The following is a 27,536-nucleotide window of genomic DNA, read 5'->3' as shown; positions in this document are numbered from 1 at the left end:
AACGTTTAATAAATACTGGTATGTCTGCACATTTCCATTACCTGTAGATCGAGAAGGTCAAGGATCAATATGATTAATTTTGCACATTTCAGATAATGTTTTGTTACACATATTTTTACAATATATTTCCATCATGGGTAGCTTATGATTTTCATTTTTTTTTTGTCTGGAATGTTATGACAACATCTCAACAATATGACTGTTACTCGTTAGTAACTTTCATAAATATTGGTTTTCATTTTCCGTTTCATATAGAAATGAAATTGATATATAAAATATATATATTATTGGTTACAAAAGTACTTTTTGTACTCTGTCTAACAGAGATTTCATATCCCAATTTTCTTTTTGTAGAATTAACAAAAAGGTTTTGTGATCTGGGTGCAATTTTCACAGTAATATTTGTTAGTTCTATAATATTAACTCTATTTTTGGTAAGTATAAATGAATACGAATGCGGTTTTAAATTAATTCAAAATATTCTAGGTGCGTAACACGAGTATGTCAGTGATGCCATGTATTTTTTTAATAACCTTTAGTTTGGCCATGGTGTTGAAAGAGTACAAATTTTTTCATTTGATACAGAAAAGGCTTATATCTAACAACCCCAGTTTTTTATTGTATATTTATCTTCCAACCATTTATTTTAAGAGGATTTTGTATATGCCACTTCAAGGAGCGAAATTATGTTGTTTGCATGCTTTCATCCTCACAGCATTTAGTAAGTATATAGATAAATTCGAGTAGTGTCCAATACATTGATCGTAAAGCGTTTTATCTTACTGAATTTTGAGAGAGACATCATGCACCTCCACTATGGAGCAGATTTGCAGATATTTACTGCCTCAGTCGTGCATGATGTCTCTCTCAATCGGATCAAACGCTTTTCGATTGGTATATGAATCAGGCTGTTTATGCAGTAAAGGCTTTTGTTGACAATTGTTTGTGGCTAGCATCTTCAGAGGTCTAATCTGGTTCGTGTCCCTTTGACATCTGATTAACGAATGACAACTTTTTAATGTTTCTTCCTTTTTATTAAAATTTGGGTTTATGGATCTCATTTGTTTCCCTAGTCATTTTACTGTGATATCCTTGTGTTGAGACAAGCAACTGTGTTTCTTGGAACTTTATATTTCGATTTCCATCTAGTAGTGCTGTTCAGCTATTACGCACTTGTCTGATTGCCCTAGTTTACAGCTTTGTCTGTTATTTAATTCTAGTCCTCACTGAACGTTTAGTAAAATCGATTGGCCACATTGGCAACCTCATAACCCCGCGACACACAAAGTGTGCCTTTGCCAACTTCTTGTATCAATATGGAACAAATTAGAACTGGTCGTACCAGTTACCTATACTGTATTCATATAAAGTACGGAGTGAAGTAAACAATAGTGTAAAACTAAATGTATATGTTACAATCAATAAATGTTCATAAAATGAACATTATAATTGGTATTATTTACCGTAATTTTATAATTATTTACCGTCTAAATAAAAATAAATTAAATAAAAATGCCCACTTAAACAAACATTTTTCCTGTAACACAAATAATATAAAATGTCAATACCAAGGGTATGCATATGAAACCGCCCTTTTTCTAGAAGGGTCCTAGCGGTCAGTTTTGGTACCATACAGACGAGTGATTGAGTTTGTTTGTTTCGGTTCTGTCTGTGGAATATTTAGAACTTGAGAGAATTCGAATTTCGTTACACGAACATATATTTTTACAACGTTAAACATGTCGAACTCAAAATAGTGATGTGCAGTCAGCATCATTTGAAGAAAACTGCTGCAGAATCGCATCGAATGATTGTGGAAGTCTATGGCGACCATGCTCTTAGTCAAACACAGTGTAAAGAGTGGTTTAGAAAATTCAAAAGTGGTGATTTTGATATTAGAAACAAAGAACGTGGTCGACCCACCAAAAACTTTGAAGACACTGAATTACAAGAATTGTTGGATGAAAATGCTACTCAAATCCAACAACAATTCGCGAATCAATTAAACGTAGCCCAAGAAACCATTTTCAAACATTTAAAAGCTATGGGAAACATTCAAAAGATTGGAAAATGAGTTCCACATGAATTGAGCCAAAGGCAGCAGAAGAATAGACAGACCGTTTGTGATATGTTGCTCGCCAGGTAAAAAAGAAAGTTATTTCTTCACCGGATTGTTACTGGAGACGAAAAGTGGTTCTATTTTGCGAATCTTAAGCGTAGAGGATCATGGGTATTTCGCAAAACGCTATGGACGGAAGACAATACTCTGTGTTTGGTGGGACCAGAAAGGTATTATCTATTATGAGCTACTGCAACCTGACGAAGCTGTCAATAATGAACGCTACCAACAACAAATGGTGAAATTAAACCAAGCTTTGCGTCAGAAAAGACCAGAATATCAAAGAAGGCACCACAAAGTCATTTTGCTGCATGATAACGCACCGTCGCACGCTGCAAAACAGACGAAAGAAACAATTGAAACATTTGGTTGGGCAATTCTTTCTCATGCGGCTTATTCACCAAACTTGGCTTCATCTGATTATCATTTGTTTGCTTCGATGGGACACGCGTTGACTGAGCAACGCTTCACCGACTACGAAAATGTAGAAAAATGACTCGACAACACGAGCCTCGAAAGAGGAAATTTCTTTTTGCTATCAATGCAAATTAATTTGAATAAAATATCTTTTCTCACTTTCATAAAATATGCGTTTATATGTACTACTCAAAGGGTTCATATGCATATCCGTGGTAAACACATCATCAGTTCCCGAGTAATTAAAATTTTCACATCAAACAATACTAATTTGTTTCGATGCAATAAAGTGACAGATTTAAGTTATTTAAGTAATTATAAACGTCCTATCAAACTAAAATCGAATAAAAATTAAGATTTTTCACCCATGTATTATGTTGTTTTTGAGACCTTCCTCGTTTTTTCAATTGTTGAATAGATAAATTTGATCTTCCTTGAGTATCAAGGTTTTGTCTTTATACATTATGTGAGCTTCCACATATTTATTAGTTTGTAGATGATTGTGGACTACAAATTATTTGGTATTTAGTTTTGTCCATTTTATTATTTTATATTATTAAAGGAGGATTACATTACAATTGATAATTATATAGACTGAAATGTTTTTACATTATATTTTCAGTAACAAAGAAAATAGAAAAGATAGAGCCAGATCTATTTTTTTAAAACTAACGCTTTTTCTTAATTTCGATATTAAATTACTATGATGTGAAAAATAATAAAGGCACTTGTCGGTATACAAAAAAAATGTAAATTAAACCAATATTTTCAAAAAGTTTTGAAAGGAATATATATAAGTACTCGTATTTTCGAACAGTCGAAGTGTGGATGGTCACAGAAAATTCATTTTTAATGTTCTTTGACGATGAAAAAGGATTTTTATTTACAAATCTCGAAATGATTCGTTCATAATTCGGCGTTATTTTGGCCTTTCGACCGTTTTTATTTGAGGCTTATCTTTTACTGTATTTCCTACCGTTGTCTTCGAGCAATTTAGGTTTTCGGCTATTTTCCGGTACGAAAAGTCTATATTATGCAGTTGTTTTATTTGCCTTCGTCGTTCAAAGGTGTAACGTTTTGCTTTCCCCATTGTAACTAAAATCCACTATATTTTCTATTTGCCGTTTATTAAGTATTTTAGGACCACCATCAATTAAAATGAAAACATTTTACCCCCAGACAACAGTTTTTTCTGTCTAAAGATTCCAGTTGCCAATTTAATGTATAATTCCGAATAAATTCAGACAAATTGTAACCCAGGGGCATTTTCATCTTATTTCACACAAGTGTCCCTATTATTTTTCACATGACTGTATTAATGAAAATTTTCTAATGCACTTCCCAAAAAACAAACACATTCACTCAAAACTACAAATTTAATCATAAAACTATCTAGGGTAGCTTTTACTTTTAAGGGAGACAGGATTAATGCAATTGAACTGTTTTAAAATAATTGTCAAATTACTTATCAGATATATTTTTTCCCTCCCAATATAACGTTCATTAATTTAAAATTTTAATATATAATAAAATTTCAATGCAAAACTTTTAAAAATAAAATCTTAGAGATTCTACACTTCTACACCTCATAACACCACAAAGAAGTTACGAAATTTGTTATCCAATATACAACGATATTTCTTAAAAGTACATATTTTTTCTTGTTTCTATTCTCAATAAGGTTCAAAATGTAAAATGTCATTTATACAAATATGATGTTATGAGTTACAAAAAATTGATCACATTGTATGCATTATTTTATTTTAAATGTAGTTATATATAAACAAATTTTATTATTACGTTATGCTTTTTTAATATTTTGTTCATTTTAGATATTGTTTCTGATGGATTCGCAATTTACATTTGGTGGTGGTTAATGGGATTTCCTAATCTTTCTCCGGATATGGGTAATTCCTAATCTATAAGCTTAAATTAAGTTAAATGTTAACATATATTAGGTCAAACAGACTGTTAGATTCTTATTAAGGACGTCCTAGAAGAGAGAGATTGATATTAAAGACAATAGGGAGGCACAGATATATTGATGGACGAGTTATCTTTTTCTAATTAAATGATTTGTACTTAAAAAAAATATCAAATAGAGGTCTGGTCATATAACTTTTTCACGAATCAACATATCTAACATTTGACTCACTGTGTTCAAATATGTGTGAGGACCTGTGAGCAGAAATTTTCGTTTTTGTTGATGATATATAGAACTAATGTAAAATGTCATTATTCCTGCAGTTCTTTATTTGGGAGTATATTTTTTATATGATGTAATGAACAGATAAAACCAAGGTAAGACGTGAATTATTAGTAACAATGACATAAAAATCGAAGAAGTACCTTCAGTTCTTTGGTTTAATTATCATCAAGGATTATTAGTTTATTTAGATATTATAAAATTTGTTTCGAAAATGTCTTTCAAAAAGTTGGATGATAATAATGAAAATTACAGAGTTCTATATATTTACTTGTCCCTTTACAATAATATTTGAAGAATATTTCCACAACTATATTTTGCTCTTAAGTATAGCGGTATGCGAGTGTTAAACTGAATGAGAGCAATAGAAAAAAGGCGAAGCTAATTTAATGTTAATTTTAATATTTATTTATTTATTGTCATTCGTCTCTCTTTTTAGACATCCTTAATGAATCCTCTGTTATAACTATTAAACAGAAAGATAAAGTCAACAAGTTCTTGTTACACTATGTACAGATTTGAACGAAAATTGGCACCAAAGACTCGCTAAATTTAATATTAGAAAATGACAGACATCACAGGAAGTGTATATACACAATTTAAAATTATACTTCTAATGTATTAAACATACTTAAATTTTTAGCAACAATATTAGTAATATTTTGACAACAGACATTGAAGACCTAAATTAAAATGTAAATGTGACAAAGACATCATAGGAAGTGTAAAAATGTATATGGCTATTAGTTTTAAGTATATTTATGAACTGTTAAAAATATTCAATTTTTAGAACAAATCTAAAGTATTATACTATTGTGATGATGTGAAAACCTTAACTTATATAAACAGTGAAACTTTACCCTGAAGGTACCTTAACAAAGTTTGTTTAATCAAATATTTTTGGTTATATAAATTACTTTCTAATAATAATTAGTAATTATTTAATAATTTATCTTACTTTTTTGTCATTCAAATTAATTAAAAAGAGTTTTATTGAGATTGATTATAATAAGAAGTTTGTTAAATCTAGGGTACAGGATTACAGTTTATCAATTATATAATAATACTCTTACTATTACAACCATGGTGGGATAAAATTGTAGTTGCATAAAAGTAGCAAAACAAATTGGTTTTATTTTTAAAATATTAGTTTTGTTTATTAACAATTAATAATATACACCTAATTTTGTTAGGTTAGGGTTCATTTGGCAAGTAATTATTTGTTATGCGCAAATTTAGTTTGCTATGTTGAATAGTCATCAACAAAATAATCTATACTTAGAAAATCCACCAACCCAATCAACTAAGATACTAAAATACTTCAAATTTGTAATAAAGTTTATTATGAGATATCACTAAAGAAAAAACAGTAAAATATAACTTACTCGTGGAAAATATGTAAATGATATGAATGATGTTACTATAAAGAAAGTTGTGTCAATAAAAGGCATAAATGTATTTTCAGAGATTCTTTTGTTTTTAATGTTTATTAAAAAGTATATATTATTTATTAAAATTGCTATCAAACTATTAATGTAATTCATTTTAAGTTCTCAGAAGATTACATTATCTGATTGTCGATGAATAGTTAGTATGCAATGAAAAACCTTTAATGTTGCTGCCACTTTTTACTGGCATCAAAACAGTTCACTAAGTAATACTGACTAATTTGTCATATACAATTTTCTGTAAATGCAGTTATGCCTTTTATTTGCATAACGTTTGTTTGAATCTTATATTAAATGTGATATTTTATTGTTCTTTTTTTAATATTATCTCATACCAAACTTTATTACAAATTTGAAGTATTTTAGTATCTTAGTTGATTTGGGTATAAATTATTTTGTTGATGTTTATCATGCATACTATCCTACATAGTGCTTAAATTATCTATCTAATTTCTATTTCTTAATAATTTCATCTACATTAGGTGAACTAACTACAAATTTGAATGAAATTGCTTTTTTAATATCCAACGATTACTGTATAAACAATACAAATTATTAAAATATTTATTATTTATATTTTGGATAATTACTTATGAACAGTAATATTAATTAACTTAATATTACTGTTCATAAATAAATCTAACTAGAACTATTACATTAAATAAGGTTATTAAGGTATCTTCAGGGTACATATTTTATATTTCACTATTTAAATAAATTAAGTCTTCCACATCATAACAATAATATAATATTCAGATTCTTTCTAAAAATTGAATAGTTTTAATTAATGTCCATATACATTTTTACACTTCCTATGATATCTTTGTCACGTTTACGATGTGTTACAATTTCTTATTTTATTTTTTAATAAAGGTCTCCGATGCTTGTTGTTAAAATATTACTCATTTTGTTGTTAAAGATTTAAATATGTTTAATACGTTAGAAGTATAATTTTAAGTTGTGTATGTACACTTTCCGTGATATCTTTGCCATATTTTAAACTGTTTTAAATTGTTGCTGAGGATAACATGCGTGTTAACACTGTTTGATTATTATGTTGTTCATGTTACTTTGAATACCTCTTAAAATTAAAATATACAATTCTCTCTACACAAATCTAGCCCGTACTTGGTATTTCATACATCTTTTATTGTAAAAGATACATTTATACCTAAAAATTATAAAACACGTTAATATAATTGACAAGATTAATAACTAACATTGTACTTGATACACCATAAAATAGGTGACTTGTCCAAACTTGTGTGTTAGTTACCCCTATTTTATTCTCGCTAATCGACTATATGAACCAAAAATATATTGAAGTCTTCAGTGGAGTGTAGCAACTGAATGCTGAATTTGGTGAATTAATAAAAAAATGTTCAAATCTATAGATAGGTTTTGATATTTCTCAAACATTAATTAATAAATTACCTAACCTAACCTGGGTACACAGTTTTGTTAGATAGTTTTGTTGTTAATCAGCACATAATTTTTACTTTTATGTTTTATTTTTTAATTTATTTACAATTTAGAATCCGTAAATCATTTCAGCGGCTCTCTTAACATTAATTTTGGTGAAAGATCCAGTGAATATTATGCTTAGAGAAGGAAATGAGAGGGCTTATCAAGGAATGTTCTCAAACACATTAGAATTCGAAGCACTCATAAGTACTTTAAAAGGGATTGCCACTCTACCTATGATGAGGCACATGATTCAGACATGGCAAGAATTCTTATACGACATTTTCAAGCACATTACTTTTCGTAAGTTATAGCCATTAATATTATACCAGTTTATGTCTTAATTGATATACAGTATTGGCAGAAAGTTGTGCAACTTTAAAACTATATAAATTCGTATATACAAATCTAGGTGAATATTTCTTGTATTAAGAATAATTCTGTTAGCTACAAATCTAATAACTAAATATTCGGCTGACAAAAAATCGAGCAACGTTTTACCAAATGTCACTAATATATAGATATTTTATTGAAAATCCACAATAATTTTTAGTTTTATAGTACACACTAAAACAAACTGAGTTAATATAGTACCTAGTAGAAAAAAATTATTTTCCGAATTAAAATCGAGGACTGTATCGTTCTTTCAATCTAATGAGAGAAAATCAGTATCGCTCGATTATAATACAACAATTTTTACAAGATTTGTTGTGTGACAGGAAAAAACAAAACTGGAAAACCAAACAAAACTGTAGGTTTCAGGATAAACAAATTTTGTCCTTTCCTGATTTCCAGCAAAACAAAAGGTTGAGACACAACTTCGAATTAATATTTCTTCAAGGACCGTAAGAGATAGATTACTACAAGGGGGTCTTCATGCGAGAAGACCAGACTAAAAAACCACTACTATCAGATAAAAATATGCCACTGAAACCTTATTTTCAATAAGATAATGACCCGAAGGAAAATATTTGAAGCAGTGGCTTTTAAGGAAAAAAATTAATGTTATGAACTGGCCATGTCAATTTCCCGATCTAAACTTAATTAAAAACTTATGGAAGTTAGTGAACAACAAAATAAGTGTATAGTAATCAGGAAGATTTATTCACGGGCCTTCAAGAGGCCTAGCAAAGTATGGATCCAAATATTATAGTCCATCTGTTGCTTTCCAAGAAAAAAGGTGTTTGGATGGTATTCATAAAAATGTGAATCTTACAATCTATTAGTGTAGAATTAATGAAAATACTAATTACAAATTATTTATAGTAATAAAACTTTAAATAGCATAAGTTGCTCTACTTTTTGTCAGCCCCAAACAAATAATCATCAGTAAAATTAAACTCTTTATTTTTTTATAATTAAATTTTCAATATACATTTTTTTGAATATAATAACCAAGAGAAAAATTATTTGAATTTTAAAAAGGTTGCTCTACTTTCTGCCAATACTGTACTTTCTGGACGTCGTAATATTAAATGTACTTATGTTACATGATATTGTAAGAGTTTTTCTGGTTCGGGTAGTGTGAAAATAATACTGACACCAAATTAAACTGAAACTCTATTTGCAACACAGACACAACAAGGCACTGATATTTATTAGTATGTCGCTGTCGGTCAAGCGTACATTTATGTCCTTAGCCGGTTCTTCTAGAACAGGGGTGGCGAACCGTTTTTGACGTTTTTTTTTAAATAGGTAATGTGCCACAATAAAATTTCATTCGAAATGTTAGCGTGGTGAAACTATACATAAGTATAATTAAATAAATAAAAGCAATTCTTCTTTAAACAATTTTTTACTAATCAATAATAAATTAAGTGTAGTTAAAAAAATAATTTTGTTTTTATGCGTGCCATCAAAATTTTCAAACGTGCCACTTGTGGCACGCGTGCCATTCGTTCACCATCCCTGTTCTAAAATATTTGATCCCGGTCGAGACTGGAGTTTCTTCGCACACTGTACGCAGCGATCGTCGGCAGATCGTTCCATACTTTCCTCAAATTTTCCAGCTTAGTCATTCATCGTCTTTTGTCTATACTATACCCCATATCCGTATAACAAAAAGGATTCATAAAAAATAAATATATAATGTAATGTACTATCGGATGCATAAGTGGTCTGCCACTTTCGGAAGCGCTTGACCTCGACCGTCACATTCTGTTACCGTGCACCGTGCATCGTGCATCGTTTTGGTTCAAAAACTGAATTAATATAAGTTTTGACTCCGCCTGAAGTGTATCGAAATTACAGAATTACATTTTGTAATATAAACAGGACTGCAAGGATTGAAATATGCCAAATTATTAACTAATTTTGTAAGCTTTAGTTATTCAGAGAATATTTTTTATGTTTTGTTAAAATTGTTATAATAACTACAATATATAAAACGATTATTTAAATAACAAATATTAAAATAATCTTAATTAATATTATTTTGAATTATTTTAAAAATGATTTAAATTAGTATTTGACTAATGTGATATATTTTAAAAATATTTAAAATATTACATACAAGAAACAAAGATTAACTATTTTCATAACAAAATAAAGTATTTACGAAACGTAAAATAGTACATATTAAAACATTTTAAATGTTATGAACAAATATAATAAAAAAGATCGAGTAATTAGAAATTCTTCGTGTGTATGAGTTGAAATATCACGATATACGACAATTACTTATCTAATATTCTTTTTAATAATAATGGCAAATTGTTAATTGTATTTACTCTTATGTTGTTAAGTAAATAGTTAACGGTCATGATTCATAACATTTTTACTTTTTTAAAACTTTATTTTATGGACAATTTTGCTATTAATTTCTTTATGTAGATTAAAATTAAAACAATAAAATAACAATACTTATTAACAATATAACATACATATCGTAGTAAAAAACGATGAAAAAGAATTTGGATCTATGAATTTAAAAATACCACTTTGGTTTGTTCAAAAAAGATCCTCACTTTTTCTTCATTTATTGTTTCTTTGAACATTATTTGTTATTACATCTTATAACTCATTCATCATTTGTAATCTGTTTCTATAAATGGTATTCTTTAAATGTTGTTGCATACAGTTCAAATAGCCTCGAGTGAAAGATATTAAAAAAATGTATACATTAGGTTTTCATGTTATATAATTTTGTAATTTCTATTATTTTATTTTTTTATTATTGACATTTATTTTAAACAAATAAATTAAATATTAATATTGTAAATGAAAATAAAAAATTATAAGATTAAAATATAAGATATTTATTGAGTAAACATCTATAATATATTAGTTATAATAATGTTTATTCATTGTATCGTCTCCAGATTCTATCAGTTACACATAATTTGTACATATAATTCACAAAATTCACGTCGTGTTTCGATTCGATTCTTAAATCTAAATCATCTTAGACCTCAGAGTCGGTTTGCAGAATGGCCATAGTGTTTCCCAATTCATTTTATAATCACAAAATTGTATTTATTTTATTATATGGAACATTAAATTGCAATAACAATTTTTAAAATTAAAATACCAAAAACATTAAACCACATCTAGAGAGGTTCTCTTCCATCGCTATATATAACATTCATTTTTTCTCTTGTTCTTTAAGGAAAATATTCTTTGTTTAGATTCATATTTGTTTACTTCTATTCACAATAACAATTCACATTGAATCGACAACACATTTGGGAATCTCATCTGACGATGTGGTGTGGAGTGGTGTGGAGTAGGCAGTGCACGGTAATACAGAATGTGACCGTATACCGCCTGACGTGGATGAAGTGGCAGACCACTTATGCATGCGAATGGTACATAGTAGGCTGCAAAATGCCATTGCCATTCCATTATTCAGTTTCACTTGCGGTCTGAATATGAGAGCTCGTCTGTGAAAGAGAGAGCGATGCAGTAATAAAATATATAATAACGCAGTCAAAGTGTCTAGGGAACACAGTATTCTTAAATTATTGCAATAAAACCAAAAACTAATGTAAAAATAGGGAGCTCGCCGAATAGTCGATATTCGGCGAATAGCTTCAATACTTAAAGTAAAAACAACATGCAACGGACGAAAAATGACATAAGAAATAACATAATTCTGTGCAACAATTCTCACATAATAATTTAAAATTAGTGAACAAAAATTATGGCGCAATGTCATAAATAAATTTGTAAAAGTTTTAGATTTCTGAAATCACTGCTCTCATCAAGATCTCCATAAATCTATACTTAAGAAAAACTGTCTTACAAGATTGTTTCTAAATAAACAAGAATGATTATAAAGAGACCAAATTTTACAATTAGATTTTCGAGAGGAGTTTCTCAATTGGGAAACAATTATGTTTCTTGTAGTCAGATTTAAATCGGAACAAATTTCTTCTAATTTTCCACTTTTAAAAATATTACGGAGATTGGAAATCTTGATTTCGACAGTGTACTTTTAACTTTGAAATTTTAGTACTAGTACCGCAATTAGTATTTATCCCTTTTTTACTAAATCTGTCCACAGAGCATCTCTTTTTGGTATACTGTGGGAGATTATTGATGTGGGTCACATAGGGTTTTGTTGACAATGTTGTAATGCCATTCTGCAGCCGACTGTACATATATCTGTTATATTGCGACGTTTCTGTATATGTATTAGTATATAAAGATTCTTATTTATTTTTTTCTAGCTCTTATAGCCGGTTATTTGTGGGCGAAAATTATAATATTTATATACTACATTTCCAATCGGGATACGATTAGTGTTATGATGACAAACGTCGCCATGCCTATGATTATACAATATATTAACGAAATAGCATATTTAAATGGCACAGTTGTTTTTTTGGTGATGGGATTTTTACTAAGTAGTCAAAGAAGAACTTTCTCTATGGAGTTGAACGAAGCAAACGATTATTTATTTCGCATGATAGATTTCACATGTCGTATATTCTTAATAATGGTGTTGGGAATGACATTGCCAGTATATTATAGAATAACTCATGATTCACTGCACCCACTTAGTCTCAAGATCATTTTATTTGCGTTCCTCCTCTATCCGCTTTTGAGTATCAGCCGATATGTTAGTGTATTTTGTTGTTGGCCATTTCTATATTTTTTAGGTAAGTACATAATAAACTTATTAATAATTATTACATAGGTATTTGATAATAGGTTATAAATACACGTGGAGAGATGTGATAATAGTTGGATGGTCTAGCATGTCTGAACTCCTTCAAATGATACTTTTGCTAATTGTTTCTGATGCACAAGTCGAATATTTTCGTAACTGCGATATTATATTTATAGCAATTTGTATGCATTACATATTTTCAAACATTATAAATTCTTCGTTGGTCCCTTATTTTGTCGTACTTCTGAAAGACAAGACAATGGATGGAATAAGTGAATTAAATATGAATAACTGTGGAAAGCATATTATGGAAATAAACAAATGCAAAATTGATATTGCAAAAAGAAAACAGTAAATATAGAATTATGTATATTGTGACTCATTTAAGATGGAGAAGCACCTCCAACTTTTTTCTTATTTTTTTATTTTATTGAATAATGGCTCAAAAGACAGGGAAAAAGATTTTATATGCCTTCTATAATATATATATTTTAATCAAAAATGAAATACACTCGCCACAAAATTAGAAATGAAAGGAAAACCAGCAAAATAATAAAAATAACAGTTATTCTGCAACGTTACTACAGTTTCTTCAAGAACCTTTCTTAAATATCGCTCAGCTGTCAGAGATCCACGACGAAACGTGACGCAGTATACGCTTTAAAACATGGATTTTGGAGGTAGTGTCGGATTTTCACCGACTAATAACCCCTCTCCAGTGGGATCGGCTCAAGTTAGCCATAACCCAGGAGGACATTTCGGAAACAAGTTACACAGCCAAGAGAGAAGATCTCTTTTACCTGTCTGGGTAGTCCCGGGGGCGATTCCATAACATAATAGAACCAAAGACTATATACACTTATAGATTGCCCTTTCTCTAGTATTAGAGACCAAATAAACGTGGACAGCGAGGACAGGGAACCTTTGAACTAGGCTAATGTTTTTCTAACTTTATGATATATTACGACATTTCGACAAGTAGAGGGAATTTCTAGTTTTTTTTAAACTCAATCTATTAATATAATTTTTTTATTTTTTTATTTTTAAAAATTTAGTAAAAAGTGAAAATATAGTATAACATTGCACCTTTGAACGACGAAAGCGATAGAACAACTACCAAAAAGAGCTATTTCATACCGGAAAATAGCCGAAAATTTAAATTACTCAAAGACAGTTTTCAGAAATACAGTAAAATATAAGCCTCAAAATAAAACGTGAGGACGAAATTTTAAGATAACGCCGAATATTGAACGAATCATTACGAGATTTGTAAATAAAAAAACTGCTAATTAAGAATAGTTTAAAAGCGAAAAAGCCAATTGGAGTCTCTTTCCTATTGAATCGAAACATTAAAAAACTGCTACTGCTAGAGTCTATATATTGGCCAGTGGAGAAATGGCGCAATATTCTTTGGTCAGATGAAACCAAATAAAATTTGTTTCATTCCGATTGTAGAGCACAAGACACTGCGTTCAAGTCACAATTTACGAGAAAAAACAGTTAAAAGACGAAGGGGGATCTATTATGGTATGGGGATGCTTCTCCTATCAAGGGGTCAGTCTAATATACCGTATTAACGAACTAATGACAGCAATCTGTTACTGTAATGTGTTAAGTAGAACTATATTGGCATATTTTGAGGACAAAATGCAACTGCGATAGGTGTTTCAACAAGACAACGATCCGAAACAAACATTGAAGGTGGTAAAGAAATGGTTTTCTGACAAGAAAATTCAGCTTTTAAGCTGACCTGTCCAATTATCTTACCTAAATCCTATCGAGAACTTATGGCACGTTGTGAAGAAAGGTCTGAGAGGTAATAGTGTCACTAATAAAGAAGCTCTCTGGTTCCTGGTGAAGGAAGCATGAAATTCAATTCCCCAGGGAAGTGCTAAAAGTTGATAGACTCGTTGCCTCATCGATGTTTGGCAGAAATCTTAAATTCTGTAATCGTCCCTATTTTATTTCACATGAAAATTTAAAGAACATATTTTTTTTCAATTTTTGACTACAAAATATATTGTAATACTTCTCTGTTGGAGGATATTTTGAATATCTAATTTTTAAGCTTTTATTCAATAGAATTGAGTTTCCATTTTAAATAGGTCACAGCTTATGTAGGATTAAATTCAGTTGAAAACTTTAGGAATCCTGGTCCTGTAAATTGGGAAGTAGTAAGCAAATGGATAGAATTTGATAGCTCATACGAAAAAAGAGATATTGTAAATAATGAGGAAGATAACGTGGCAAAACCTAAGCCCACGTTCAATTATGAACTTCTACTGAGGTACAGTATAATTATTTAAGTGTATTGTAATTTTAAACAAAAAGGTATTAATTATTAAACAAATGTATTGAAAATTCATTACCATGCCATCGACTTGTTGGCATTAAGTAATTATACCTAATTGTTTATTATTATATTATCGTAAATTGTTAATTTATTTAATACTGAACATAAAATGTATTAAGAATAAATAATTATTGTGTTGGGAAGGAAAAAATTATGTTACATAATATATCAAATTTATATCAACCATTTTGTGTACAGTATTGGCAGAAAGTAGGGCAACTTTAAAAATATATAAATTGCTATATGCAAATCTGATATAATTTATTACAATTATAATCATACTATGTCGGTGAATATTTCTTGTATTAAAACTCTGCTAGCTACAAATCAAAAAACTAAATTCGGCTGGCAAAAAGTAGAGCAACAATCTTATTAAATGTCACCAATTTCTACAAAATCTACAATAATTGTTAGTTTTACAGTCTACACCAGCGTTTTCCAAACTTTTATACGAGATTTTAAAATTTTTCGCGACCCACCTTATGAAAGGAAAACATTTATATACAAAACAAATTTTCTTTTTTAATAAAAATCATGTTTGTTTGTTTCTTTCATACACAAAAATAGTAAAATAATTATATAACAAAAACAAATTAAAAAAATATCCATTATCTTCATGTAAAACTTTATTAAGGATGATGTTGTTTGTCATCACATAATAATTTCGAATTAGGAAGAAATAATGTTAATTTTATTCTCACATTCGGTTCGACATCCATTCTGTTTATATATTTATTTTTTAAGTACACCAAGGCTGAGAAAGCAGCTTCACACGTAAAGAGCACAAATATACACTTTGGCACCATTCCTAGTAACTAACCAATGTAGTAATATGAAACAGAACATTTTTTTGTGTTTTAAAATTTTTGTCGCGACCCGTGACAACAGAGTTAATATAAAATAAAGTGGTACCGTATTCAGAACAAAATATGCCACTAAAACACTATTTTCAACAATATAATGACCCGAAGAAAACTTCAAAATATTTTAAGCAGTTGCTTTTAATTTACCATCTAATGCTTTCCATTAAAAAAAAGCGTTTGTTAGTTATTCATAATAATGGGAATTTTACGATATATTAGTGTAGATTTAATTAAAATACGAATTACAAATTATTTGTAGCCCAAAACAAATAATCATCACTAAAATTAAACTTTTTATTTTTTATTGTTTAACTATATATTACTATTACTATAAATTTAAGATGTCTACTGAATTTCTGGAGTTACAAAATGGGGTATTAAAAAGTAGGCAGAGGAAAAGAGAAAATTGCTTCGTATATAACATAAACAATTTAAAATAGTTTTCTTTTTAAACTTTAAAATAAAAATATTTTTATTTTATATATTGTATAAACTCAATATTCCTCTGTGAGGAAATAATTGTAATTATTAATAACGATTCGTTGTATAAGTCAGAGTTAATATCATAATTTTTTATTTTTAGATATTCAAGATTGAGAGTTTTAAATGCTTTGGAGATGTCATACTATCAACAATACGAAAAAGGATTGTGTACTTCGGCAGTTCTGATTACACTTCAGAATTTAGTTAGTCATACAAGAAACATGTCAAAAACTCAAACGATAAAAGTGGAAAGTATCCTTAATCTTTTTGACAAAAAGGTAAAATTATAATGGGAAACATAACAAGGGATCTTCGAGAGTTTTATTCACATTTTTTATTGGAGCAGAGATGAAGGAAATAAATAACTGACAAAAAATCTCAAGTAACAACTGTTACTTAATATGTGCTAAAATCATTAAATATTATGAGTTCAAATATGATGCTGAATTGTTACGTGATCTCTTTTAAATATTTATTATTATTATTTGAGATAAAGTAAAGTATTAAAATAAATATTAAATTAGATATTGTTCTCTTATAAAAATAGTATGATTCTAAATACGTTTGATTTTTAAATTTATTTCACCAAATAAACTCATGGAGATAAAAAACAAATTATCTTCTAATGTAGCAAATTAATATTGGAATTTTCTTTTCGATTTCATCCTCATGTTTTAAATGTTATATAAAAGTTTATACTAATAACACTGGTCTACAAAGGGAAGGATATTATTTAAGTAATTTGGTTACGTAGTATTCAAAATTGTGCTATAGTATCACGTCCAATTCTTTTTAAGCCGCACAAAAAAAGCAGAGTATTCTTTTGGAAAGCAAAACATATCAAATAAAGCTAGGTCTTTTCAAAACCATTGTCACGGCTCTGAATAAAGGTGGTGCTGTAAATTTGGTTAAAATTAAAGAAGACATATTTGTTGGTCTTCACATCAGGAAATTATTTTATGATGAATATTTTTCACAATATTTGTTGGGGAAAGAATCTGCAACCTGGCAATTTTTCAAAAGCATCGTTGATGATGTTCTTGAAAACATGAAAAGTGATAACTAGAGACAAATTGTTACTGAATTATTGTAAAATTATTGTGAGTTAGGTGCACGGATGTCACTCAAAATGCATTTTTCCCTTTCACATATGGACTTTTCCCATAAAATCCAGGTAAATTTAGTAATTCGTGAAATGAACCCAGACAAAGACAAACGATTGTTTAAATACTGTCATTTACTTTTGAAATTTTCTTTCTTTGTTTGCTTCAATCTAAAACCCTGTATACCAGTGTAATTATACACTTAAGCAAAGTCAAACTCAACTAACTCAACTAACTAAACTAACTAAACTAACTAAACTAACTAAACTAACTAAACTAACTAAACTAACTAAACTAACTAAACTAACTAAACTAACTAAACTAACTAAACTAACTAAACTAACTAAACTAACTAAACTAACTAAACTAACTAAACTAACTAAACTAACTAAACTAACTAAACTAACTAAACTAACTAAACTAACTAAACTAACTAAACTAACTAAACTAACTAAACTAACTAAACTAACTAAACTAACTAAACTAACTAAACTAACTAAACTAACTAAACTAACTAAACTAACTAAACTAACTAAACTAACTAAACTAACTAAACTAACTAAACTAACTAAACTAACTAAACTAACTAAACTAACTAAACTAACTAAAATAACTAAACTAACTTTTTAGAAACACTGGTAGCTAAAGAAATTAATTTATTAATTTAAATAAGACACCTTTTTCTACTTAAAAATTAATTATTTCATGTTTAATATCTAATAATAATTTCTTTTTAATATTCGAAAATTATGAATCATTTTCGATTCCTAATATTTTCTAGTATCACGAGTATCGTGATATTCTTTATTTTAAGAATTACTAATAATTATAATTCATTTATGTAAATGGTACTATTAATTCCGTCAGAAACTACAGTTTTTCCGATATTAGAATTTTTTCAGATTGTCAGTTGCCCCTCTGGACCTTAAGTGTTGATTAGGAGTTTCAAATTGTATCGTTGTGTTAAAATTTTTAATAAAATTTGGATTTCTTGGAGTGACATTTGGTCTAATTTAATAATTATTTGTATAATCATTAAATTGTTTATAATTGTTTGATGTTGAAGGATATTTTTGATTTTATAACTTAATTTGACATTTATTTATATTAATTGTCCATTCGTTTTGCATATTTTGAAGAACATTTACAGGTGTATTCAATTTTAAAAAAAATTTATAATTTTTATCTTGAAATATCATATCTATTTATACGTTAGAAGCTCTTACTCCAAATTTAGGTCCGTAGTCTGTAAGCATTACATCTAAACATATTTGATCAACTAAAGCTTGTTGAGCTTTGAATGATCCATATTTGTTTGTCTGAATTCATTGTGGAGTGTACTAACTATCTAAAAATTTGAAATTATTTAGTTCTGAACCCTTTTCTTGCCACATATTTATGTGCACAACTAATAAAAATTGAACGCATCAAGTAAAATATGAATCACATCATAGTCTGGTGTCAAAGGAGATAAGTCGGTTAATATATAAATATTTTTATATTTTAACCCTTTGGGTACATTTGACGAATGAGACTCGTCATCGATATGAATAACCAAAGTTACAGATGACGAGCCTCACCCGTCATTGGATTGTATGTATAATGTGTTAAAAATTCCAAATAAATCGGGTCTCAAGGGGTTAATAGAACAAGATATTTCCAGTGTTAATACAACATCAACATAAAATGTTGCAGCGCTAAAATAAACCAATGAATAGCTAAAATATCTCATCTCTACTCTTTGGTCTGTCAGATGAAGAGTTTTACGTGAACATCGGCTTCAATAAGATGCTCAACGACACACATATTTGATTTTACTGTTTTTTAGCAATTTATCAGAATAATATTATTATGTCTATTCGATTTACTTGATATGGATAGAAAATTACGTAAGCCAACAAATTTTTGGGGGGCCTTTCTTTACACAGTCAAGAGATCATGTACATTTAGATTTATTTGCATGGTTGTGGACATTTATTTATTCTTCCACCTTATATTTATTAGCTCTCAACTTTATGTGACTTTACTAACATCAATTTTTATTGGAACGATAGATATTTTCTTAAGTTTTACGGCTTCAAGTAGATATGGGTATATGGATGCGATAAAAAGAAACCTTATGTGAGAATTTAAAAGTACAACATAGATATAGATCTGACTATAACATAAATTTCAGGTCGTTTACACTTTTTAACATTATTGTTTGGATGATTTCAATATTAAAAGTAACATTGGATATGTGTAACATATTAACTTTTCATGGTTTTCTTCGAATATTGTTAATAATAATGATTGTTATTAGAGTTAGTGGAAATATTTGTCGAATTGTGTTTGGAATTCTTCCTAATTTTGAGGAATTTGTGCGATATAAAATACGTGACAACTTAATATACCTCTATATTCTGGGACAGGTTTCAAATGAACTTATACATTAAAATTTGTTATACATCTCTCAGTTTTAGACTTATAATAGGGGAAATGATGATGCAATACATTCTGTTGAAAATTTTCTTGTTAAAGATCCTAGAATCGAAAGATCACTAATTAAACATTTAAATAGACATAAGCAAGAAGTTATGGAAAAACTGGCCTTATTAATCAAACAACATCCTTGGGTTTTAGTAACAGTGAGAACTAAATATGTTATGTATAAGACGTTGCTAAACACAAAGAAAAATATTGAAGAAATGAAGGATACTGGAAGAATCGATGAATCGGAGTATTATAAATTAATGCACTCGTATGAAGATCGATTGCTGTTCTTAAATAAATTTCAGAAAAAAGTTTCTCCACAAACGGCAGAAGAAGTATTTAGTAAGGTGTCTTGGTTAAAAATTTTGGATTCTAATACCAAAAATTATTTATTGAAAAATGTTGAAATTCAATTCTATCTACCGCTGGATGTTATATACTCTGAAGGAGATAAGCCCATTGGAGTTTACATTATTGCTTTAGGTAAATTTTGATATTGTAATGTGTATTATATTGTTTTTAAGAAAAATGATAATTTTTTAAAAATGAATTTATTATAGAGTGTATATCAAAAGAAACAATGTTATTATATGTGTATAAAGTCGGTTTTTCTGAAAAGAGGGTTCCGAATATTATATTAACATCAATTCAACGTACAATAGAATTTTTCAAATGGTACAATTTAACACATCACTGCCGTTCTTTAACTCCGGCAGTGGTTAAAATCTTCTTTTGTTAAGTTTCCTGTGTGGACAGATACTCGCATATACAAGAAAGACTCAGAAACATGTTTCTTTCCTCGGTAGTTGGAACTACAGCATGCACAAAGGAAGAATATCTAAGATCCACGTATAAATCCTTTTAATTGCCTGTGATTGATTATTGAGTCTATTACATTTTCTTTATATTGTTTTACATGATGGTGAAGACTTGGAATTCTTTAGTTTCCATATTTTCATTCTGTCAAAGTAGCAGTTCTAATTAAGTTAATGGTTTGCATATTTGAACGCTTTATTTATTTGTCTAAATTTGCTAAATTTAGTTATTTGTGACGTTTGATAATATTCATAATTTTTTAATACAATTCAAATATACAGTAAATGAATATTTTCGATGGTCATCTTGATATCTTGCACATTCGCGTCCCAGTTTTTCCTAATTATTGGGTATTGGTCGAATTGAAAAAATATGAGGACATCATAGCGGGAATCTAGTATTGCCACATAATCAGATGTTCATTTTCCATTCGTCAAACATTTATAATTTTTCAGTGCTACGGCAGAATATTTCGCATCGTGTATGGTATATATCGAATGTGGTGGTTCTAAAATATCGAAGGCATCTTTTAATTACGAGTTTATTAAATAAATAAGACAATCTACAAATTTTATCTCCTATTCCAAAGTTGGGTTTTTTCTAATACTATCAATTCTTCATAGAAAATAAAATATTGCATTAATTAAGTAATATTTTAACAATATTTTAGGTAATGTTCGAGTTATATATACTCCAAACTCAGAATTATTAGAAGCATTAAATGTGCATGGAGAGTTACCGATTGTAGAATTAAAACCAAATATGAGTTTTGCAACAATTTCTGAACATCTTTTAATGAAAGATTTTTCTTTTGGGGAGATGGGTGTTTTAACTGGACGACATTATAACTCAAAAGTAATGGTGGAAACTCCGTGTATGTGCTATTTTTTACCTCTAGATTGTTTTCATACAATTTTTGAGAACAATCCGAGCCCTTATAATAAGTATACTATTTTTTAACCCTAATTTTTACTTGTCTAATAATATATTTTTAGTCTGGAAGCTGCTATGTGGAAACATGCGGCAACTATGATTGCTTATCAATTACTGATGGAGAGTCGAGCATTTAACTCAACTAAAGAAGAAATATTGGAACTGGTTGATAGAGCTTTTATTCCCAATTTAAAGGACTACAAAATTTTTGTAGTTCATAGTGATATAGAAGAACTTTTATTAATTGAAGGTATAATATTAGATATCCGAAGGAATAAAATGTATGTCGCCCCTTGTTATATTCCTAGGTATATATATGTTTATTTTTTATATTTGTACGATCTTTAATCGTGTGCATCAAAAATACATAAAAAATCTTTTAGAAATGTAGAAAAAATTGCTTTATCCAAAAGTCATCTTTTGAGGCATGTTTCTAATATTTTCACCAAAATGATGATTATACCTGCTAGAGATATAAAACAAGCAGATCTTATGAAATCTGAAGAACGTATTTCAGAAATTTGGAGTAGAACTTCTGGAAGGTATTTTTTGATAATTACTTTGAAATTTTATTAGTCTCCTCTCTAATTCTCTAGATATTTGTATCAAAGTTTAACCAATATTATTGAGTCGCCACAAGAAGATAAAGACATAAATGATTTAGAAGTACAAGTAAAAGAAGATGTTGACGTAAGAAAATTGTGTAGCAAATATTTAAATACTCTGTATCAACATGTAAATTTCAGGAATACAATTTGCCTGGTACCAAACGTACACCTTGGAAACTTAGAAAGAGTAAATATTATAGAGATATGAGACTTTCCAAGATTCAGGAAAAATATAAATATGAGGAAAATTAGACAAACATTCTTTTATAAAGCTTGAATAAAAGTGAATAAATTTTAAATAAATTATCTTGTTTAAAAATTAATTTTCAATACATTATATGGTAGATGTTAAAATAATAACGAGTGACAGTTTACTTTAATCCCGTTTTTCACAACCTGTGTTCACATGTGGTTACTGTTAGATATTCATTCTTGCCGAATGTTGGACTGTGTGGTAATTCTGTAAACCAACTGTCTGTGAACTTGTTATTTTCGTTAGGATCCGGTCCGCGGAATATTAAAAATATATAATGTTTTAAAAATAAAAATAATCTATAAAGTAAAATATAATAAATGAGCTTACCAATAAATTAAGAATGTAATTACCAGAAGAATAAGAATAATACGTTGTTTTTAGAAACACCATGGGAATATAAGCTGTAATGTAAAATATTTTAATTAATGAGCGTAATCATCAAATTAGAAAAAATTATAAACTAAAAAACAAAAAGATATATACTATTTTAACAATAATTAAGTCACAAAGAACATAAAACTTTTACAAAAACAATTCGAATATTTTCACCGTATCAAAGCGACAACACTGCACTGTAAACTGTTCAAGAACCAAGAAATGTTCCTTAAGTCGCGGATTCTCCAAGATTACCAATGATTGCAATGACTACTACTAATAATTAGAGGATAATGAGTTTGGATTTAAATATTGAAAACACTAATGAAATAACATTTTTTTATTCACTGCAGTGCACTCTGCATATTTTAACATTTATATACAGTCGATCTTAAGAAACAACATTACTAATCAGATTCTTTCCTGAGCGGTTGACTACAATAAACAACAGTTATCGATTACTAAGAAAAAACATTTACATGAAGATTTAGATCTAACTTGAAGAAGTGATATACCGATCGAAAAGCTTTTGATCCGATTGCATTTTGCAAGAGACATCAATCACGACATAAACAGTATAAGTCTGCATGTTTGCCACGTAATAGGAAACTTTTACTTTATTCATCGACAATCAGGTATACTTTTTTAATAAATAATAAAAACAAAAGAATTTCTGGAAATACATTTATGCCTTTTATTTACACTTTCTTTGCAGTAACGTCTTACTTATCATTTGTTTTAACCTAATATTAAATATCTAACAGTAAGTGATATTTTAGAGTTTTTATTATCTCGTACCAAACAAGTGAAATAAGTGAAATTGAATAGATTTAGTGAAAAGTTCAATGAGTATATGCTTTGCATTGTTGAAAAAGTGTTTCCTGACAAAATAATTTAAAATTTTAAAGGTTAGCTAATGCTTAGACAGATCAACACCTTATTGTTGACTCAATTTTTGCTCTCTAGAATCAGATCGGGAGACGAATACGATCATTCTCTAATCTTTGCCCCCTAAAATGAGATGATTCTAGACTTCGCGAGATAGCGTGTCGAATACGATCATTTTCCAATCGTTGCTCTTTCTTTCCAATCGAATCGTGCGATTCTAGGCTTCGTGAGATAGCGTGTTGAATACGATCGTTTTCTAGACGGTGATCTCGAGATTCCAAAGATTCTTGAGCCCTTAACAATGAATGACGCGTTCTATCTAATTGTAATCGTTCATTCCTCTTAGAACTACTCTCATTCGACCTAGACATGGACATCCGTAATCTACAATTTGTAAGACGACTTTCCCTATCTTGTTCAGATTCATTTTCACGTCTCAATCTTTGGCTTTTGGCCTTTCTCATGTTTTAGAGACATTTGACTTCCTTTTAGGCATAACTAAATATTATAAAAAAAAAACAACTATCTACGTTACTAACTAAATAAAATAACCCATAAATAATTTATCAATTTCAATGTAAATCTGAATATTGAACACAAATCAACTCAAAGGTAAAAAAGGAAAGCAGTAAAAATGTAACAAAATATTTTGAATTAAGATAAGATAAGATAAGAAGAACGAATCGGTGGAATTATAAAAGATACCCAATCAAATCAAACTATCAATCAATCGTTGGTGGGAGAAGTGGTGGAAGGCGCCCGACGTAATGGTCCAGTGGTGGCATGCGCGTGAACTGCGCGTTGTACTGGACAGTACTTGGACATTGCAACATTACTTTATTTTTCTAAAATAAAAAAATTTTCTAAAATAAAAGTAGCCTAAGTTACTTCTTATTTCATCAGCTACCTGCCAATAAATGTCCCGTCAAAATCGGTCCAACCATTTCAGAGATTAGCCGGAACAAACAGACAGAGAGACAAAAATTGTAAAAAATGTTATTTTCATGTATGTACCGTATTTATATTCATATGCATGTAGTAAAAAACTTTTATTTCAATATTATAAACAGACACTCCAATTTTATTTATATGTATAGATGTATAGATGAAGTCATCAATAAAAAGTAAAGCAATGTTTCACGTGACAAAATAAACAAAAAGAAATTTTTTGAAGTGAAAACTTCATTAGGCGCGTTGGGCACTTTTTGGTAGGGGAAAATCCTATGGGTTCGTGTCACCGACATGATCAGAACTGGCGCAAGCGCAGTGTGGTGTGTTCCTTAGACACTTTTTGAATGGGTGAAATCTCGTGCGTTCGCATCATCGAGATGCTGACAATATGTCTGTAACTATACAGCTGACGTATTGTGCTGTATATATCTTATAAGTGAAATTGAATGGATTTAGTGAAAAGTGCAATGGTATATACTTGTTTGATTATTATTTGAATTGTCAAGGACAATGATCGAAAACTCAGTACTACAAAATATAAAACAACAATCGATGCCGTTTTTACGCGACACAAAGATAAATTTGAATAAAACATTTTCATTTCTTACTTTACTTACTATAAGCACATTGTATCTTTTTTAGAACAAAATGAAATAATTGAAAGTACAAAAAGTCTAAGTATTGTTGAAATTAATGATGACAATGATGCAAACAATTAATTAATGTTAAAAATCAAGTACATTGAAATAACTAAATACAAATACTATCCATAAATAATATGATTGTTTACTAATTGTTATTTCAATAGAATTGTATTTATATTTTGTGAACATGTTCAGTCCGTAATATGTTTGAATAATAAAAAACCACATAAACATAATTGTTGCTCGGAGTGTCAATAGATGTGAAAACCAGATTGAGTTAATAATTTTAATTCAAACATTATGAAATTTCAAATTTTAACATTAAAAGTTCTAAGTTTTCACTTCTATCGGCAGTCTCTATAACTGCCAACTTTAATTTTTTTTATTTAATTTCAAATTTTATCGCATGTATCATTTTCTATGAATTATTGAGTTGTTCAATTACATAAATATTAAATAACACCGATCATTTCTAATAGTTTCTTTATTTAACATTAAATGTTTCTTTATTCTTCTTCTAATATTACTATTAATTATAATAAAATTTGGAATATACTAATTTTAGATGATGAAAATACATCCTGCAAAGAAAATATTTCATTGTTATATTGAACCACTTTCCAGTAGTATTCCCCATGACTTTCAAATAGGTTGTGTAGATTTGTCTAAATTAGTATTGTAAATATAATTAAAATTAATCATCTTAAAATATAATAAATTATACTCGGTTACCAAAAACTAAACGGTAAACCATTTATGTATTGAGAATTAAGAGATTCTCTGCAGTCACTAATTACTTTCTCTTTAAACTTTTAAGAGTCCTAATTATAACTTGAAGAGGGTTTGTTATAGTGATGACATTTCAGGTTGTCATTGACCCGTGTTACTTGAGTATCTATCTCAAAACTACTTTAAATTTAAGTATAGAGCTACACAAGCAGTGTAGCAATACATTTCCTGACTGCACGTGATTAGTTTTTGCTAAACAAAGTGTAACTGTTTTTGCTTTTCCTGTTATAGTAGAATAAAAGCCGGATAGTTGCCCCAAAGTTAAGTCTGAACTTTAATATTAGCCGATTTTTGTAGACCTATTTAATATTTATTTTAAATAAATCCTGTTTTATTTGTCATCTCAAAACAGGGATAGTTGGCAATAGTAGCGGATAATAGTCCAAAGTTAAAAATTCTGCGAAGGATACTTGCCTAATGCGGGGATAGACGCCTCGTTATGATTTATGTATATCACTTAGGTAAACACTCTTTATATTTTATGAGTTCTTTTATTAAAATATAAACCAAAACATTAACATAAAATAATTAATAACAATTAAACAGCATAAAATAAAATTCAGATTTAACATTTAACTCTAAAATTATATCAAAAAAAAATAGCTTCACCAGGCCCTATGTGGCCAGCTCGGGAACGCATGGTCGCTGTCCATGAAACGTGAGTGAACCTCCTGAAAACATTCCCGTGCCCGCCCCAATGTCCGCCCATTTTCCTTCCCTTATGACCTTCAGCAGACTGGAAGCTCCGATTCCTCCAATACGACGGCAGCACCATTGGTATAGTCAGGATCGTGACATGGTTACACCACGAGTCCGAGTGCAATAAAAAAAACACACGCCCCCTACGTACCTGAAAAGAAGGCACAATACATGAAAAATTAAAAAAAGCATACTCTCCACACTTCAGTTGTCATCAGTCAGGGAGTCCCTGATTCACAACATTCATCACGCTCTGCTCTCTAACCCCAAGCACACATTCATCCTCTCTAAAATATATGATGACACGATTTTAAAATGTACGATGCTCACTCCATTCCACCATATTATATGTGGCAAATGCACTCAGTGCTTTAAAACCATTCTGAGTTCCGATGACAGCTGACCAATCCTTCACCTCACATACCCTCTCACCCAGGTTTCCTTCCTTTCATTCACATACAACAGACATTCCACCAGTAAATGCTTCACATCCTCTCGGCCGATACCACAATCACACTCCTCAGTGTCACCAACCT

The 27,536-nt window shown here is 29.2% G+C and overlaps 1 protein-coding gene across 1 annotated transcript; it reads left to right on the top strand.

Moving 5' to 3' along the window:
* The first annotated feature begins 308 nt into the window (after positions 1-308).
* Positions 309-22,704, top strand: LOC126265827 (sodium/hydrogen exchanger 10-like). Its single transcript, XM_049968658.1, has 16 exons — positions 309-434; positions 487-721; positions 4,369-4,443; positions 7,745-7,957; positions 12,325-12,756; positions 12,809-13,118; positions 14,914-15,054; positions 16,567-16,744; positions 19,398-19,690; positions 19,746-19,980; positions 20,032-20,524; positions 21,528-21,801; positions 21,853-22,098; positions 22,174-22,332; positions 22,387-22,480; positions 22,537-22,704. Exons 2-16 carry the CDS (start codon positions 502-504, stop codon positions 22,648-22,650), a joined length of 3,477 nt encoding a protein of 1,158 aa, XP_049824615.1. The 5' UTR covers positions 309-434; positions 487-501; the 3' UTR covers positions 22,651-22,704.
* Positions 22,705-27,536: the final 4,832 nt, after the last annotated feature.

The sequence above is a fragment of the Aethina tumida genome, chromosome 6, assembly GCF_024364675.1.
Source record: "Aethina tumida isolate Nest 87 chromosome 6, icAetTumi1.1, whole genome shotgun sequence".
Lineage (NCBI taxonomy): Eukaryota > Metazoa > Arthropoda > Insecta > Coleoptera > Nitidulidae > Aethina > Aethina tumida.
The sequence above is the reverse complement of the archived record's forward strand: the minus strand, read 5'-3'. Positions and strand labels throughout refer to the sequence as shown.